We start from the raw sequence: 19,629 nt of genomic DNA, 5'->3' as shown, positions 1-19,629 counted from the left end.
TGGTGCACACCAAGAGGGCTTCTGAGCGTTTTTCAAATCAACAGTGATTTGAAAAGGGCTTGGCTAATGTTACCCTATGTGGGTGTTCCCACAGCAGCGTTGTGATTTTTTCAAAATCGCACGTATACTGCATGTAGCATGTTTTTGAGTAATTCATTCAAAAATCGCTCTGAAAATCACTTCACAAAATCACACTCACAAATTGCTAGCGATTGCTATTGTCATTTTGGCGTTGCACTAGCCCAGAGAGAGGAGTGGAGAAATTGAGAATAGCCTGAGATGGAGCAGAGAACTTATCTGTATTGCAGTCCCACATCACACAGGCTACTTGCCTGTAATTGGACTCCTGTCCCTGTCAGTCTCTCACACAAGTCAGAAAGAAGCCCTCCTGGAGTCTAGGGACTGTCAAAAACTTTTCAGCTTGTTATCCACACCTTATCCACACATGCAGTCATTATAACAATGGGGAGAGACCAGACAGATGTTTGCCCACAGACCCTGAGTCCAGGCAAGCTCTGCATCATGCTGTGCATATTTATCAGCTTGCCTGCACTCTAATTTCATCATGTCTGACACTTCTGTGCTGTGGAGAGTCCGGGACTCCAGAATCAACATTCTCTCACTGCAGGCTGCATCTTCTTGTGAGGGAAGCTCGGCTGCCTCTCTCATTCTATTAGCTGGAGGGAGGCACTAGAAGTAAGAAGGGAGGGAGAATGAGGCTGTTTATATTATGCGGGCTTCCCTGGCTGAATACACAGCTCAGTGCAGGGGGGAGGTTCCAGACACCCGGAATAGCCCCCACAGTTCGCCAGTGCTTTAAATGCAGGTATAGAGTTTGCCATAATGACTTCCTGTGGCAATGCATTCCACATCTTAATCACTCTTACTGTAAAGAACCCTTTCCTAAATAAATGGCTAAAACGTTTTTCCTGTGGTATTATTAATACCACAATGTGTTCGATAAGTAGGAAGCTGATCAACTTCCCTCACATCACCCATATTATTGTCCGAATGATCAATTAACAGGTGCAGCCATACGGTTTGGTAGAAGGTTTCCTCTTTTTGAACCAGAACAAATGGTACTTAAGCAATACATTGAGAAGAACCTTAAAGGGACTCTGAGCTCAAATTAAAAACAAAATTTGAACTTACCCGGGGCTTTCTGTAGCCCAGTGCTGGTCGGGAGGTCCCACAACGTACCAACGGGTCTTCTCCCAATGCCTCTTCAGACATGGCTGGCCGCCGGATCTTGGCGACACTCGCCCCGAGTGTCGGGCTGCTTCTTCCGCATACATCACGCGCAGCGTCATTACGCCGGCCGCTTCGCGTCATCACGGCGGCCGGCGTGACAGTACGGCGCATGCGCGGTTTAATCTACAGGAATAAAGGACCTCGCTCTCTCCTGGATATCTTCCTACCCCTCTGGAAGGTCTTTCACTGTTTCTTATTCAGATCAGGCCTCCTCTTCACATCCTCTGTCTGTAGGGGTACCCTCAAGGCTCTGTCCTCGGTCCCCTCCTCTTCTCCATCTACATGCACGGTCTTGGTAACTTAAAGAGTAACTGTCAGGCTGCAGAAGCTAATTTAAACCTCTATTCTCCTGTGTTAAACAGTTTAGAAGGAAGCCCAAAAGCAATTAGTGAAGATAAAAATCTCAGTTACCTTTGATGTGTGCTTATCAGCAAGTCTGTTATTCTTAAGAAGACGCAAGCTGCAGACCATACTGCAAAGCATTCTGGGGCTCTCCCCTCGGCTGCTAATGAGAAGTTACAGCAGCTTGTAATAGAGTAGCACTGATAAATCTCGGGCAGAGTACACTGCAGGCAGAGCAGGGACAAGGTCCTCCAGCACCCAAGGCTGAGGCACCAAAGTGCGCCCCTCCATCCCTCCCACCCCAGCTGTCACACACTGATTGCTATTAGACTAAGAGGGCCACAGGGCCCACAACCTCCCCAACACCTTAATATCTAGTTATCTGGCTTGCAGTCACTGCTATGTATCCCCTTTTCTTATTTCTTTCTGCTTCATACACAATTAGGAATGACAGCTGAATGAATTGTGCGCCCCCTCCTACACTGCGCCCTGAGGCTGGAGCCTCTCCAGCCTATGCCTCGGCCCGGCTCTGCCTGCAGGAGTCAGCTATTGTTCCTAGCCACATGGCTCATTAATATTCACTGCACACTGTGTTATTTAGTACCAGCTTATCTGTGATCAGGAAGCAGGCAGGACATGACGACACATTTGACAGAAAAACATGGAGCCTGCCATGAGCTGTCAGGAGCATCTATCTCTGCATATACTATATACAAATTCTGTGAAATCCAAACGTGGACAGTGAAATGCATATGTAATGTAAGTACAGCCAATCTTTAGCTACTGATATATGTGTTTATTTTCTCTGAGACCTTATACCTAACAGCTCCTCTTTAATCAACTCATTTGGTTTTCAATACCACCTATATGCAGATGATACACAACTGTACCTCTCGGCCCCCGACCTTAACTCCCTCCTCACACGGGTTCCCGACTGCCTGTCCGCTATATCCTCTTTCATGTCCTCTCGCTTCTTAAAACTTAATATGAATAAAACTGAACTGCACTGCACGGTGCTTAGGGGTAATATTTGATTCTTCTCTCTCATTTATTCCTCACATTAACTCCCTAACCAGCTCCTGTCATCTCCAACTCAAAATCATAGCACGTATCCGACCTTTTCTCCCCCATGACACAACCAAAATGTTAGTACATGCTCTTATTTAATCTCGATTGGACTATTGAAATATATTGCTTGGTGGACTTCCAACTAACCGACTAGCACCGCTGAATTCTGTACTGAACTCTGCTGCTCGACTTATTCATCTCTCCTCTAGCTCTTCCACTGCTGCTCCTCTCTGTCAAGCTCTTCACTGGCTACCAATTAACGAGAGGATTCAGTTCAAGCTCTTAACCCTAACCTACAAAGCTCTCCACAATCTCTCTCCCCTGTACATCTCGTCACTAGTCTCCAGATACCAACCCAACCGCAATCTCAGATCTGCACACTAGCATCTTTATCCTCTTCTACAATTACCTCCTCACATTCACGTGTACAAGACTTCTCACGTGCCTCACCCCTCCTCTGGAATGCCCTTCCACAGCACATCCGCCAATCTCCCACCGTTGAAATCTTTAAGCGCTCCCTCAAATCCCACCTTTTCCGACAAGCATATTTTCTAGCTTAGGCCCTTTCACCCACTAAATAACCTAATTACGCACTGCCTGTACATATACTGTATACTTCCCCCACCTCTTGTTTCCACCCCATTCCTTTAGATTGTAAGCTCGCAAGGGCAGGGCTCTCATCCTTTAGTGTCATGGAATGTTATTAATTTAATTGCTTGCACTCTGTTAGACATTTATACATTTTAGTCATCATGTTAAATTTGCAGCTGTAATCAGCAGTTCTGTATTTTTTATCAGTGTTCATATTTGATGTATGTCATTGTCTGTATCATTATGTATCCCTTGTTTGTTTTCTTACATTGTACAGTGCCACGGAATATGTTGGCACTTTATAAATAAATAATAATAATAATCACCAATTTCTATCATGTTGATCAATTCTATTTTCAAGTTTAGATCTTTTCGCAAAGGCTGTAGATATAGATTATAAAAGCTTTACGGTATCCACAAGCCCCCTTAATATCACCAACAAGTAAATAGAGGCCCTGAAGTGGTTTAAAGACAGAGCATATGGCAGGTCCACTTATTTTCCCCTTACAATCAGACCAACAAACAGATTTCCTACCCCACTTAATTCTCTTTTACACTCAGGGGTCGAGAGATAACACCTCAGTAATACACTGGCAGCTAAACTTATACTTGATGTGCCAGTGAGACCGGTTTGGTACTACTTACCAAAGAACCACGAGTCCCGGACCAAACCACCAGGACATTTGATAGCCTCAGGACAGGGTAGTGTCTAATGGAGAGACTGTCCCGTTACTTGCATCACCTCGTCAGACCTTTGCTCGGCGATGTTAGTTGTATCATGAGGATACATTAGAAGTACTCAGATGTGTCTCTGAATACACGTGGGTCGAGGGGGAACTTCTCCCATCGATTGCTGTTACCTTTACAGCAAAATACCCCACAGTATCAGCGTCCAAGCCGTGCGTTCCTTTTTGGAGAAGGGGGAGTGGAATCCAGAACGTATTGATTTTTCTTGTAAATGTCTTTTTTTCGTCCTGTGACATGTATCTGAGACGGAGGCCCAGGAATGTGGATGATGTTCTGGTCTGTGACCAAAGGGTCGTTTTTGCAGTTCATGGTTCATGTGAATGATATCAATAGGTCATTCACTTATGAGATTGGGCATGCAAAAATTGACATTTCTGGACCTCAAATTGATGGTGGAAGATGGTCGCCTGCTAACTAGGAGCCATTGTAAACAGACAGCCACAAACTCAGTTCTGAGACGTGATTGTTTTTATCCACCCCATGCGTTCAAGGGTCTATTCTATGGCCAATACCTGAGGCTGTGCTGCAATAATTTGTGTGAGTGCGATTTTGTGACCCATTCTGAACAGTTGAAGCAGCACTTCCTACAGAAGGAATATGAAGAAAGAGAGCTGAATCAACAACGAATATGAGCAGCAAACAAAGATCGACAGACACTTCTTTCTGAGAAGTATAGACCATTATCAAAAAAACAAAATCGCACAACTTTTGTGTTTGATTATTATTCAATGGCCAATACAATAGCAAAATCTTTAAGATCCTGGTCTGTCTAAGCTTACCTCTGATGCCCCGCAGCTTCCCTTTAAGCACGCTCCGACGATCAGCGACCGTTTTACAAGTAGCGAGTTTCAGTCACCCAAAAAATCTGTATTGGCTTGAACAAAGATTGCCACAAGGTAATTTTTGTTGCAGGAACTGCATTTCATGCAAACAGATGCAAACTGGGAAGTGCTATTTGTGGTGATATATTGGGGTGCTGATGATGTTAGGAATAAAGGAATATATTCTTTCATTTTTCTGCCTGTGTTCCGTGTAAGTCTGCCAGAAGGGAGCTGTTACCTTGAGTTGCTTGGGGCCAGGAAATGGGTGATTGTCTTGACCATGAGGTGCTTTGAGTCTGTATGCAGTTCCTCTGAGAGTGCTAATGGGATTATCTGCCTGGCTGTTTGAACTCAGGAGATGGCCCATTGTCTCAATACACTAAGCCAGAGGACCAGTGTCTGGAGACTAACACAGGAACCTCTGAAATGCACATGACAGGCTATTAGAAATGGGTGAAGTCCTTTTGATACCATTTTTTACCTGTGGAAATTGAATTATTGGTGGAGGTGCAACCTCCTTATTTTTGATCAGCTAGGAAGTACTGTCAGCAATGTGAAAGCCTTAATCAATTGTCACCTGTAACCTGGGGAGATTGGAGGTTAACAAAGTCTTTTGTTGTGTGTGTGCTATAGGACACTGTTCACATGCGGATGTCAGATCTCTGGGAAATTAAATTATGTCTGAGGATGTTATTAAAAACTAGTCCTCCCCTCCCCAAGGAAGTTGCAGCCTCTAGGCGTATTTCATAGTATAAAACCGCAGCTAGGATAGCCACAACTGGTAGTTCTTGGAGGTAGCTCACACGGCTAGAACTAACCTGGTTCCTGACCAGAAGTGCGTACCGCCCGCAACAACACCAGATCGATACGCTGGTACGTTTATTTCCCGTTTATTTTGGTAAGCAAAATCGCTTTGTGTGTTATCTTTGTACATTTTATCTTGTAACTATTTTTACTTTGTTTTTTTGTAATCTTTTTGTATATATTCAGTTCTGCACTGTTCTATGTTTTTTCTGAAATATTAAATTATTATTTAATAAGTTTGACTTCTGCCGTACTAAACTAACACTCATAGCCTAGAAGAGACTGAAGTGTAACCGTGTATAAGTTCATGCCTAATTGTACGCTTGAGCAACACTACCGTAGGAAATTGTAATTGCATTGTGTGTGGGGGCGTTTGTCATACGTTGGCCTAAGCGCGCAGCTGACCCAACGTACGAACAACGCCAGTGCGAGTAGCTAACAGTATCGTTCGGAACGACTGTTAGTGGGTCTTTGCTTCACGACAGTGTAAGATTGCAACTGTGTGTGTGTGTGGGTGCGTGGCGTTCCCGTATTTGGCCTAAGCGCAAAGCTGACCCAAATACGAAAACGCGGAGTGCGCGCTGAGGACTCGACAGCAGAGTGGAAGTGTCTAGCAACGCTAGTGGTGGCAGTGAGAGGTGTTTTGAGGGGTTCCAGCCTTGTTTGTAGCTTAAATAAGGCTGTTCCCCGCTTAATCTGGTCAAACCCGCAGTCGGGAACCGTATACGCAGGCGTGCCGCGGGCCGGTTCTTGACACTATTCCCTTAGCACCTTGCAAATTGTCCCCTTGCGTGCTTTTATAACTTGTCGCACAATCTAGATCTAGTGCCCTTGTAAAGGCTTCTACATGGGGAAGACCATGCGGCACCTTAAAGTGACACTAAAGTGAAAAAAAAAAAAAAACTTATTATTATTATTATTATTATTATTATTTAGTATTTATATAGCGCCGACATATTACGCAGCGCTGTACAGTGTATATATATATATCACTTGTCACTATCTGTCCCTCAAAGGAGCTCACAATCTAATCCCTACCATTGCCATATGTCTATATTATGTAGTGTAAGTACTGTAGTCTAGGGCCAATTTTAGGGGGAGCCAATTAACTTATCCGTATGTTTTTGGAATGTGGGAGGAAACCGGAGTGCCCGGAGGAAACCCACACAGACACGGAGAGAACATACAAACTCTTTGCAGATAGTGCCCTGGCTGGGATTCGAACCAGGGACCCAGCGCTGCAAGGCGAGAGAGCTAACCACTACGCCACCGTGCTGCCCAACTTATGATATAATTAATTTTATGTGTAGCACAGATAAGGAATAGAAAATTAGTAACAAAGAAAATAGTCTCATATTTTTATTTTCAGTTATATACCCTTTTTTAGAACACTGCATCATTCTGTCATATGGCAGTTTGCTCTGTTTTACAGTTTAAAATACAGAGTGTGGTTTGTAGAGCTAATGACCCTTTGAACTTTGAGCAGTAAAAACCTTATCTGGTACGTCTATTATTCCACCTGCATGTCAATTGTTGAATGGATTTCTTAGGGGCATGATTATTTTGTATACTTCAGCAGTGCGTTATTTTTTTCTCTCCAAAAATTGATTCTCTGACAATCAAAATCAAGTGAACATTATTAGATTCCTTTAGAATCGACCAATATCTTAAATCCTGTTGGATCGAGTAAATTTTGCTGATTCAAGCAGATATTGGCCAAATTCTGATCAAGCAGAATGGAATATACCGTATTTCGCGCCGTATAAGACGCTCCGAAACAGGGGCGTAGCTACAACTCACTGGGCCCCATAGCAAATTTTATGGACAGGCCCCCCCCCACCCCCCAGTGGTCTCCCTTTGGTGGTGCTAACAGACTACTAACTAACAATGTCTATAATGTTGTTTGTCTTTTTATTGCATAATGTGTGGGCAGCATGGTAACATAGTGGATAACACTCTTGTATTGCTACACTGAGTCCCCAGTTCAAATCCCAGCCAGGACCCTATCTGCATGGAGTTTGTCTGTTATCCCCACGTCTTCCCCACAAAGATGTCACTGCTATGTAAATACATATTAATGATATGGTAGGACGTTAGACTATGCCTATGGTAAGATTAGATTGTGAGCTCCTCTGAGGACAGTCACTGACATGACTATGTACTCTGTAATGTGCTGCAGAAGATGCCAGTGCTATATAAATACATAATAATATGGAAGGACATTACACTAGGACTATGGCAGGATTAGATTGTGAGCTCCTATGAGGACAGTCAGTGACATGACTATATACTCTGTAAAGTACTGCAGAAGATGTCAGTGCTATATAAATACATAATAATAATATGATAGGACATTAGACTACGCCTATGGTAAGATTAGATTGTGAGCTCCTCTGAAGACAGTGGGTGACATCATTGTGTATACTATAAAGCAGTGGGGGAGCAATGAGTGCTATATTATACACATTAAATCAATGTTTGAAATGAGACATGGAGGGTGTAGGAAAGAAGGAAAAAGGAGGCAGTGTTCCAGCAGGAGAGACACACTGCAGGGAAATGGAGAACGAAACAATAGGACATATCTTAGCAGGACTTCACACCAGTTTGGCAGGGACATAAGAAGCACAGCACCAACATCCCTGCACTACTGAGGAATCTGAGGGAAAAGAGAGAGTAAAGCACATGATGGGAGGGGGGGGGGGGATAGAGAGGGAAGACCAGAAAACTACAGCTGGCAAGTAATACTCTTATCTCTTATCTAAATTGCATGGAGCTGCTTCTCTCTGCTGGGTAATAACAGACATCTGATTTCAGCTTTATTATCTGTATATCACTGACCTCTGGAACACTGGACTGTCTGCACCATTGATTAATCATTCTGATCAGCATATACACTGATCAGAATAATCAATCAATAATGCAGGTAGTCGGGTGTCAAAGCAGGCAGTGTATACACAGATAATAACACTGAAATCTGACATCTGTAATGCTGTGAGAGTGCAGCTCCGTTACTTACTCTGCCACAGCTGCTGTCGTTTTGCCTCTATCCCCCTTGACTCTGCATACTCGGCACACAAGGGAAGGAGGGGAAGGAAGTGAGTCAGGGCAGGAAGAACTGTAAACTTCCTGGCCATGTGCTGTGCACTGGAGACTCACTTAAGTCTCCTGTCTCATCACTCTAGTGATGGCTTCTGCTGATGACGCGTATTGCAGAAGCCATCACTAGAGCGATGAGACAGGAGACCACAGGGCTGCGATCCCGGGAGCTGCTGATATAGTAAGACTGCGGCGGCTATTTGGATATCAGGGGCAGCGTACACGCAAGCGGGGAGGGTGGCAGAAACTAGCGGGGGGCTAGAGCACAATTGCGGGGAGGTAGAGCACAATTGCAGGAGCGGACACAAGCAGGCAGGGGCGCGAGTCAGCGGACCACACGCGGGGAGCCAGGAACACATAGGGGCAGCACAATCATACATGCCCCTACAGAAATGATACAGAAAGCAGACCACACAGCAGGTAGTTAAATGCAGGGAATCCCCGACGTAGCGGCAGTTCATATCAGCGGGTGTTCGTAAGTCAGGGATTCCCTGCATTTGCCGTATAAGACGCAGGGACTTTTTCTCATTTTTGGGGGAGAAAAAGTGCGTCTTATACGGCGGAAAATACGGTAATCAATTCTCCACTGTTCTGATAAAATGATTGAATGGAACGGAAAAAAATTGTCCTGTATGGGCAACTTTATACTCAAGGAAGTTGCAGCATGGTGTGACAATATCTAGTCACTTTTGCTTTGTCAATGGTCTCTTCCAGTGTAGATCAGCAATATGATCATTCACATACCATTCACAAGGTCAGCTGTGCTCGGCAAAAATAGGAGCTGGCCTGCTACACAAATAGCAATTTCTTACCTACTTCCTCCTCCACATAGTTCCTAAGTGTGACTTTTCCACATGGACTGGCCATCAGTGTCACCTCTGTAAGTGTCAGTGGAAAATGTACAACTGCATCTGAGATTAGCCTGAAGAAAAAGAAAGTCATCAACATAAATAAAAGGTTACATACAAAAAACAAAATGGTGTGATCTTTTCTATTATTCCCTCTACACATTAAAAATTCTTCAGTGGCCAGCTAGAATTTTTACAACATAAAAAGAGACTTCTGTTTCGAGCACCCAAGATCTTCAGGTTTCTTTGGACTTATTTTTTCTGCATGGGCAGCTCTTGCATTTATGAGCCTTTTCCACTAAATATGGCAATCCCCAAATCTAGGGAAATATACAGTATATATAGTGGGAAGTGAAAGTTTGGGAAACCTTGTTCATCATGATTTTCCTGTACAAATGGTTGGTTGTTACAATAAAAAAAAGTCAGTTAAATATATCATATAGGAGACACACACAGTGATATTTGAGAAGTGAAATGAAGTTTATTGGATTTACAGAAAGTGTGCAATAATTGTTTATATAAAATTAGGCAGGTGCATAAACTTGGGCACTGTTGTCATTTTATTGATTCCAAAACCTTTACAACTAATTATTGGAACTCAAATTGGCTTGGTAAGCTCAGTGACCCTTGACCTACATACACAGGTGAATCCAATTATGAGAAAGAGTATTTAACCCCTGAGCGTTCCGCAGCTAGGTTTTGCCAGTTTGTGCCCCCAGTATAATAAAGGAGATCCCATGCCTGAAAAACCTTTAGCTAGCACTAGGATAGCTAGTAGAAGTGCCCGGCACCCTCCGTTCCCGTTTATACATTATCCAGCCTGGATCCTAACGATCGTCGCAGCCTCCACGCACAGCTCCGGTCTTCACTGTGGAGAGGGTCGCACATGACGTCATGACTTCGCCGACGTCATGACATCCTGCGCAAACCCGATCCTCCCCATAGAGAGACCGAAGCTGTGCAGGGCGGCTGCGCCATCGCTAGATCCAGGCAGGGTAATGTATTAACAGAGGGAGCGGGGGGGGGGGGGGGGGAATCGGCAGGGATCGGGGGTGCCAGGCACTTGCACTAGCTAGCCTAGTGCTAGCTAAAGGTTTTTCAGGCATGGGATCTCATTTATTATTCATGGGGGACTCCTGGGGTCCCGAAGCGGTATGCCCGAAACAGGAGGTTAAGGGGGTCAATTGTAATTTTCCCTCTTAATTTTCTCTGAAGAGTAGCAACATGGGGGTCTCAAAACAACTCTCAAATGACCTGAAGACAAAGACTGTTCACCATCATGGTATAGGGAAAGGATACAGAAAGCTGTCTCAGAGATGTCAGCTGTTTGTTTCAACAGTTAGGAACATATTGAGGAAATGGAAGATCACAGGCTCAGTTCAAGTTAAGGCTCAAAGTGGCAGGCCAAGAAAAATCTCGGATAAACAGAAGCGAGAAATGATGAGAATAGTCAGAGTCAACCCACAGACTAGCGCCAAAGACCTACAGCATCATCTTGCTGCAGATGGAGTCACTGTGCATCGGTCAACTATTCGGCACACTTAAAGAGAATCTGTATTGTTAAAATCGCACAAAAGTAAACAAACCAGTGTGTTAGGGGACATCTCCTATTCCCCTCTGTCACAATTTCACCGCTCCCCGCCGCATTAAAAGTGGTTAAAAACAGTTTTAAAAAGTTTGTTTATAAACAAATAAAATGGCCACCAAAACAGGAAGTAGGTTGATGTACAGCATGTCCACACATAGAAAATACATCCATACACAAGCAGGCTGTATACAGCCTTCCTTTTGAATCTCAAGAGATCATTTGTGTGTTTCTTTCCCCCCTGAGGGGGGAGTGCATAGCAGAACCACAACACTGAAAACTTGGCAGCCTTCCAGACACAGGCTGACAAGTCTGACAGGGGAAAGATACATTGATTTATTACAGAGACTGTGATAGTACAAAGTGCTGCAGTAAGCCAGAACACATTAGAATAGCTTTTGGAACTTGTAGGATGATAAAAAACAGGATGCAATTTTTGTTACGGAGTCTCTTTAACACAAGGAGATGTTGTATGCAATAGTGATGCAGAGGAAGCCTTTTCTCCCTCCACAGCACAAACAGAGCCGCTTGAGATATGCTAAAGCACATTGTGACAAGCCAGCTTCATTTTGGAATAAGGTGCTGTGGACTAAAATTGAGTTATTTGGGCATAGCAAGGGGCGTTATGCATGGAGGAAAAACACCACAGCATTCCAAGAAAAACACCTGCTACCTACAGTAAAATATGGTGGTGGTTCCATCATGCTGTGGGGTTGTGTGGCCAGTGCAGGGACTGGGAATCTTGTCAAAGTTGAGAGACGAATGGATTTCACTCAGTATCAGCAGATTCTGGAGACCAATGTCCAGGAATCAGTGACAAAGCTTAAGCCGCGCCATGGCTGGATCTTTCAACAAGTCAATGACCCTAAACACTGCTCAAAATCCACCCGTCCCAGATGACCCAACCAATGGTCAGAAAGGGAGGGAAGTTTCAAACACTATATATATGTTCGTCTTAACTGTTACATTCATTTATGCCTGATAAAGCAGGGGTGTTCCCCTGGGAAACGCGTCACAATAAAGTTTTTAAACACAGCCTTTGCATATCTTTGCGGCTAACACCGCTTTGTTTTGCTAGCTGTTTTTATCTCCTACCACACTCATAGCTGGGGAATCAGGCTCGTACCGGTCAAGTGCAGAAAAACTTTTACACGCCCACCACAGCTTGTTCCAGATAACCACTGTGGAATCCGACTGGATCACCATCCAAGACCGTGAGGCTATCCATGCAAGCCAGGTCCCCGGCATAAGAGGGACACAAGCGTGACAGCTGGCAAACCTATATAGGTTTCTCCTGCCTCAAAAACCAGGTGAGACCTTTCCTATAGGGCCTAGAGTACTTACCTACTAGTATCACAGTGTGCGCTTTTTTTTTTCTCCTTTCTGTCTTCATATCCAAAATCCACTAAGGCAGAGGAACAAGTACAACGTTCTGGAATGGCCATCTCAGTCCCCAGACCTGAATATAATTGAAAATCTGTAGTGTGAGTTAGAGAGCTGTCCATGCTCGGAAGCCATCAAACCTGAATGAACTAGAGAGGTTGTGTAAAGAGGAATGGTACAAAATACCTTCAACCAGAATCCAGACTCTCATTGGAACCTACAGGAAGCGTTTAGAGGCTGCAATTTCTGCAAAAGGAGGTTCTATCTAAATATTGATTTCATTTATTTTATGTGGTGCCCAAATTTATGCACCTCCCTAATGTTGTTTAAACAATTATTGCACACTTTCTGTAAATCCAATAAAGTTCATTTCACTTCTCAAATATCACTGTGTGCGTCTCCTCTATGATATATTTGAAGTTTTTTATCGTAACAACCAATGATTTATACAGGATGGGTCAGTTCAGTATGACTGGTGTACAGCTGCATTTTTCACAGATCAAACTTGGTTGCTATACAGATCCATACATGATGGGACTAATCTCAGTTGTACTGTAAATTCCAATTGTAAGCATACAGTTGTGCTCATAAGTTTACATACCCTGGCATAATTTATGATTTCTTAACCATTTTTATATAATATGAATGATAACACATTTTACTCATGGTTAGTAGCTGTCTGAATCCATTTATTGACAAACTGTGCTTAAACTTTTTAAATCATAACTACATAAAATACCTAATTGACTTTGCTCAAAAGTTTACATACCCTGGTGATTTAGTCTGATAATATGGACACAACTTGACGCAGACGGTTATTAATGGCTTTTAAAGATAACTATCTTCACCTATGATATGTTTGCTTGTAAACTAGTGGGTGTATGTAACAGGTCAATGAGTTTCTGGACTCCTCACAGAATTTTGCATCTTTCATCCAGTGCTGCACTGATGTTTTTTTGGTGACAGAATTTTTTTTCTGATCACTGCTGGTCCCTACGACTTAACTGTGGCTGAGACCAACCGTTATGCCACACAATACGCAACCGCCAATCCAAGAAGCTACCATGCCCAGCCTTTTCGGTGGAAACCACTCCAAGTTTCCGAACGTAACATTTTTTTTGGCGCCTTCTCCTTAACATGGATCTAGTCAAAAAGATGGTATTGCGGTCTTATTGGTCTACGCACCCAATACATCACATGCCCATGTTCTCTGCTGCCATGTCCAGGACACGATTTCAGAACATCCTGCGCTTCCTGCATTTCAGTGCCAATACAACCTGTCATCTAAGAGGCCACACTGCTTATGACCGGTTCCACAAAATTCGGCCCCTCATAGACCACCTGTCATCAAAATTTGCAGATGTTTATACCTCTGAACAGTCATTTTGAGGCATTTAGTTTCCAGACTACTCTTCATGGTTTTGGGCCCCTAAAATGCCAGGGCAGTATAGGAACCCCACAAGAGACCCCATTTTAGAAAGAAGACACCCCAAGGTATTCCGTTAGGTGTATGATGAGTTCATAGAAGATTTTAATTTTTGTCACAAGTTAGTGGAAAATGACACTTTGTGAAAAAAAACTATAAAAATCAATTTCCGCTAACTTGTGACAAAAAATAAAATCTTCTATGAACTCACCATACTCCTAACGGAATACCTTGGGGTGTCTTCCTTCTAAAATGGGGTCACTGTGGGGTTCCTAAACTGCCCTGGCATTTTAGGGGCCCTGAACCGTGAGAAGTAGTCTAGAAACCAAATGCCTCAAAATGACCCGTGAAATCCTAAAGGTACTCATAGGACTTTGGGCCCCTTAGCGCACCTAAGGCTTTATTCACAAAGCCTTACTAACTGTTAGCACGCTGGTGAAAAGCCCATTATCACGCCTAAACTCAGTTTAGGCGTGATAAAATAAACTCGCGCGCAAAGCCATTAAACCCTATGTGACGTTTCGCAAAACGTTTTTTCCCTCAAAGCGGTGCTAACCTACTTAGTGCAATGCTTATCACTCCCAAAAGTCTTTAGGCGTGCTAACTAGGTTAGCACCGCTTTGCAGTGGTGCTCAGCAGAGCTCGAATATTCGAGTAGCTCGAATATTCGAGCTCTTTTTCAGCTATTCGAGCTCGAATACCGAGCTCGAATAGCTGCAGCTATTCGAATGGGCTATTCGAGTGAACTCGAATAGCCCATTCACTATTCGAGCTATTCGAGCAAACAGCGCTATTCGAGCTCGAATACCGAGCTCGAATAGCGTCATAGCCCAGATTGATGTCCTTAGAGCCAATCAGAGGGCTCCCAGGCCCTCTGACGGCAGCCAATCACAGAGGGGGACCCTGGCCAGCCCCTACCCTATAAATAGCGGCCGCCATGTTAGGTTTTTCCGTCCTTGCCTGACTTTGTACAGAGAGAGATCTGCTCCTTTGTGCTTTGGCTTAGCAAGAGCTTTATTGTGGTCAACTACCTAGCGTTTTTGCTCACATACACCTCCTATATACACCTATATTGTTGTTAGTTAGATAGACATTGTATTTAGTTAGTAGCTTGTGTGTTACATAGAGACAGACACAGCTGCTGCAGGCAAGCTCACAGCTTTAGGCCTCAGGGCCTTGCCTGTGTGGGCAGCTGTCCTCCTGTCCTCTGTTAGTTTATTATACCAGTGTTTCTGCTGTCCTTTACTACTGAGTGATTGTATTTTGTAGTAACTGTACTAGGACACTCACTGTCACTGTTTGTTCATAGCTCCTGCATGTGTGCGTGCACAGTACACACACTCTATTTCCTTCTGATTACTATTGATTATTGTAATTTCTAGTTGTACTTACTAACTACTTACTACTAGGGACACTCGGTCACTGTTCATAGGCTAGCTCCTGCGCTGCGTGTGTGTGTGCGTGCACTGTCAGTACACACACTCTATTTCCTTCTGATTACTACTGATTATTGTAATTTCTAGTTGTACACTTACTTACTACTTACTACTAGGGACACTCAGTCACTGTTCATAGGCTAGCTCCTGCGTGTGTGTGTGCGTGCACTCAGTACACACACACACTCTATTTCCTTCTACTTAATCTGATTACTACTGATTACTGTATTTTCTAGTTAGTGTACTAGGGGACACACTCACTGTTCACTGTTCACACTTATACTGATTACTGAATTATTGTATTTTGTATTAGTACTGTACTAGTAATCACTTAGCGATCTAATCACTTAGTGATTAGTGTCACCTCACCCACCAACCCACTCCATTAAAGTACCCCACTTTTTCACCCGCCCTTTTAAAAAACTTTTTTGTTTACGCCCAAAACATCAAAGATGTCTGGAAGTGGCAGCCAGCGCGGTTTGGGCAAGGGGAAAGGTAGCAAGGGAATCAAGAGGAGAGGGAGCAGCATTGTGGCAAGCCGCGGCCGCGCCACCATGCACAGTTCCGCAGCAGCAGCAGCTGCGTCAGTGGCTAACATTCCTCCTACAGCCACTGGCCGTGGACGCCTTGGGCGCCGCCCAGCAGGAGCAACTCACGCTGCAGAGACACAGCAGCAGCAGCAGCAGCGTGTAGTACCTGCTCCTATTTTCCTCCAGCCGGGTCGGAAACGTCCCATTGAGGAAAAGAATGCAGACACTGTGGTGCAACTGATGACGGAGGATGAGCAGCCCGCCATCAGCTCTGCATCCGAGGCCTCCACCCTCACCACCACCACCACCACCCCTGTTCGCAGCAGCCGCCCAGCAGGGCCTGGGGAGGAGGCCAGTTCACCGTCACAAGTTGGCGACCTGTCACTCAGCAGTATTTTTACCCCAGGCACCATCAGGGTATTGTCTGCTGTTGTTGGCGATTTGGAGGAGGAGATGCTGATGGGCACTTTGGGGGAGGAGGGATTGGACAGCAAGACTGTGGCGACAGTCAAGCAGCCCATCCATGCATCAGGAGAGGAGTTTGGGGGGTCATCATCCCAGCAGGACATGTTTCAGGAGGGGGATGATGATGATGACACGGTGACAGACGAAGACTGGGTGCCACCAGCTCCAGGGGATGTCGTCATCAGCAGCTCTGAGGAGGAGGAGGAGGATGCGCTTGTGGGCTTTGCAAGGAGGCGCATCATTGCAAGCATTGGCAGCAATAGGCAGGTCCCACAGCCTGCTGGTGTCTCAGGCTCAGCAGCAGCAGCATCTGCCAGTACCACCACCAGCCGCACCCAAGCCCCCGCCCCAACCACCACAGGGAGACAGGCAGCAGCGGCTCCAGGCCGTAGGGGGTTGTTTTTATCACCAATCTGGCGATTTTTCACCATGCCCAAAGTGTACAGCAAGTACGTCACTTGCAACCACTGTCAGCGGAAGTTGAGCAGAGGTGCAGACCCCTAAAAGTTCAGCACCAGCTCGCTCATCAACCACCTTGCTGCGAAACATTTCCACCAGCATGAGGAGTACCAGAGGCTGAAGGCATCTGGTGCTGGCAGTGGCACCACACCCATCACTGCACAGCCTTCAGCAGCAGCAGCAACAACAGCAGCCACCCGCCCTCCTGCTCCTCCAGCAGCACCAGCAGGAGTGCGGAAACGCACTGCTCCTCCCCCCTCTGCAACTCCTGCCGCCGACACTGAGGCCTGTTCTGGCAGCCAGTCCTCAGTGGCCTCCTCTGCTGTGTCCGCTGATTCCCGTGCCAGCAAAAGGCCACGCCAGAGCCTTTTGAGCGAGTCCTTCCAGGGGGTGGTTAGGGCTCTGCCTCCCAGCAGCCGTCGCGTGCGGCAGCTGAACGGCTTGCTGGCACGGGCCATGTGCTCCCAACTCCTACCGTACACGCTCGTGCAGGAGGGGAGCGACATGCGTGCGCTGCTTGCTTGTGCAGCCCCAGACTGGCAGCTCCCCAGCAGACACTTTTTCGCCCGCAAGCCCATTCCTGCACTGCACCGCTTTGTGATGGCCAATGTGGAGCGAGGGCTGGAGCACACGGTTGGTGAAAGGGTCCACGTCACCATGGACTCCTAGAGCAGCCGCTTCGGGACAGGCCGCTACCTGTCCTTCACTATCCACTGGGTCAGCTTGGTGGAAGGGGGTGAGGATGGGAGAGCAGCAGCGGGCACAGCAGCAGCAGCAACACAGTGGGTGGTGCCACCCCGCAGGGTCAGGGGAACTGCAGCAGGTTCCTCTGATCCCCTGCCATCCTCCGGCACACCTGGCCAAACCCCCCGCCTCAACAGCAGCGTGAAGGCCCGCCACTGCCAAGCGCTGCTGCACTTGGTCAGCCTTGGGAAGACCAAACTGACGGCAACCCATGTGTTGGCCAAACTCCAGGAGCAGGAGAGGATTTGGCTGACCCCCAGAGGCCTCAGAGTCGGAGAGGTGGTGGCCGACAATGGGGCCAATCTGGTTGCCGCAATTGGCAGGGGAAACGTGACCCACATCCCGTCTTGCCCACATGCTGAACCTGGTGGTGCAAAAGTTCTTGCGCACCTACCAGGGGATGGGCGAACTGCTGGAAACGGCAAGGAACGTTGTGCGTCACTTCCGGCGCTCGGCTGCAGCCTGTGCGAGCCTAGAAGACGTGCAAAAGGAGCTGGAGCTGCCACGCCATCGGCTGATCCTTGACGTTCCAACTCGCTGGAACTCCACCCTGGCGATGTTGGAGCGTCTGGTTGAACAGAAGCACGCTGTCAACCAGTACCTTGCCCTGGCCACTGTTTCCGCCGCTCAGAGAAGGGACAAGACCAGCAACATCCCGTCCACCGTCCCCGATGACGATTGGAGGCACATGCAGCAGGTGTGCTTAGTGCTGGCTCCCTTTCTGCAGGCCACTAACATGGTGAGCAGGGACCATGCTATGGTCTGCGAGTGGGTGCCCCTGGTTTGTCTGCTGAACAGGGCCCTCGATGCTTTGCTGGAACAGGGAGCGGCAGCCTTGGACCAGCAGGAGTGGCAAGCAGCTGCACAGTCCACCTCTGAGGGGGAGGAGGAGGAGGACTTGGTGGAGGTCCCTGACCTCGCTGCTGATGAGGGGGATCAGCACAGCGCAGCTGAGTTGGTGCGGGGGTGGAGAGAGGATGAGGCTGAGGAGGCAGAGGAGGAGGATGAGGACAGCACTGCTGTCGATGTGCCAACACACGTGGCCCGCCTCTTCCCAATGGCAGCGCACACGCTGACGTGCCTGCGCAAGGACCCCAGGGTGATCCAGATGAAGCAGAGGGTGGACATCTGGATCAGCATGATGTTGGACCCACGCCTCAAGGGGAAGTTGAGCCAGTTCCTGCCGCCTGCAGGAGGAGACCCAGCGCAACAAATAAGGAGCTTGCAGCAGGCCCTTGTTGAGCGCTTGGAGGAAGCCTTCCCCCAGCCTTCCACCCCCATTGTCCAGCCAGCACAGAGGCAGCAGCAGGTGCCTGCATCCATCAGCAAGCGCCCCACAGACCTGCTGTCTCTCAGCAACGAGCTCTACAGGACTGTAGAGGCTCCGGCAGCAGTGACTAGAGAGGAGGTGCATGCAGCAGCATCCTCCTCCGGTCACAGCCAGCGCCTGACCCGCATGGTGGCTGACAACATGGGGTCCTACAGCGGGCTTGACAGCGATGCCCCTGTTGATCCCATGGAGTATTGGGTCAAGCGCCTGGAGATCTGGAGCGAGCTGGCGCAGTACGCCCTGGAAGTGCTGTCCTGCCCCCTTCCAGCGTGCTGTCCGAGCGCTGCTTCAGTGCAGCTGGTGGCGTGGTCACCGAGAAACGCTCACGTCTGTCTCACAAGTCTGTGGACAGACTGACGTTTCTCAAGATGAACCAGGCGTGGGTGGAAGGCGAGTGCTGAACAGGGCCCTCGATGCTTTGCTGGAACAGGGAGCGGCAGCCTTGGACCAGCAGGAGTGGCAAGCAGCTGCACAGTCCACCTCTGAGGGGGAGGAGGAGGAGGACTTGGTGGAGGTCCCTGACCTCGCTGCTGATGAGGGGGATCAGCACAGCGCAGCTGAGTTGGTGCGGGGGTGGAGAGAGGATGAGGCTGAGGAGGCAGAGGAGGAGGATGAGGACAGCACTGCTGTCGATGTGCCAACACACGTGGCCCGCCTCTTCCCAATGGCAGCGCACACGCTGACGTGCCTGCGCAAGGACCCC

At 47.0% G+C, this 19,629-nt stretch overlaps 1 protein-coding gene across 3 annotated transcripts in view; it reads right to left on the bottom strand.

The window, feature by feature from the left end:
• RAD9A (RAD9 checkpoint clamp component A) overlaps positions 1-19,629 on the bottom strand; it is a 621,237-nt gene that overhangs the window by 312,433 nt on the left and 289,175 nt on the right. For all 3 annotated transcript variants that reach the window (XM_068255230.1, XM_068255228.1, XM_068255229.1), the window contains exon 7: positions 9,533-9,642. In XM_068255230.1, coding sequence (XP_068111331.1) covers positions 9,533-9,642 — 110 coding nt within the window. The remainder of the gene's footprint in view (positions 1-9,532; positions 9,643-19,629) is intronic.

The sequence above is a fragment of the Hyperolius riggenbachi genome, chromosome 10 (genome assembly GCF_040937935.1).
Source record: "Hyperolius riggenbachi isolate aHypRig1 chromosome 10, aHypRig1.pri, whole genome shotgun sequence".
Taxonomy (NCBI): Eukaryota; Metazoa; Chordata; class Amphibia; order Anura; family Hyperoliidae; genus Hyperolius; species Hyperolius riggenbachi.
The sequence above is the reverse complement of the archived record's forward strand: the minus strand, read 5'-3'. Positions and strand labels throughout refer to the sequence as shown.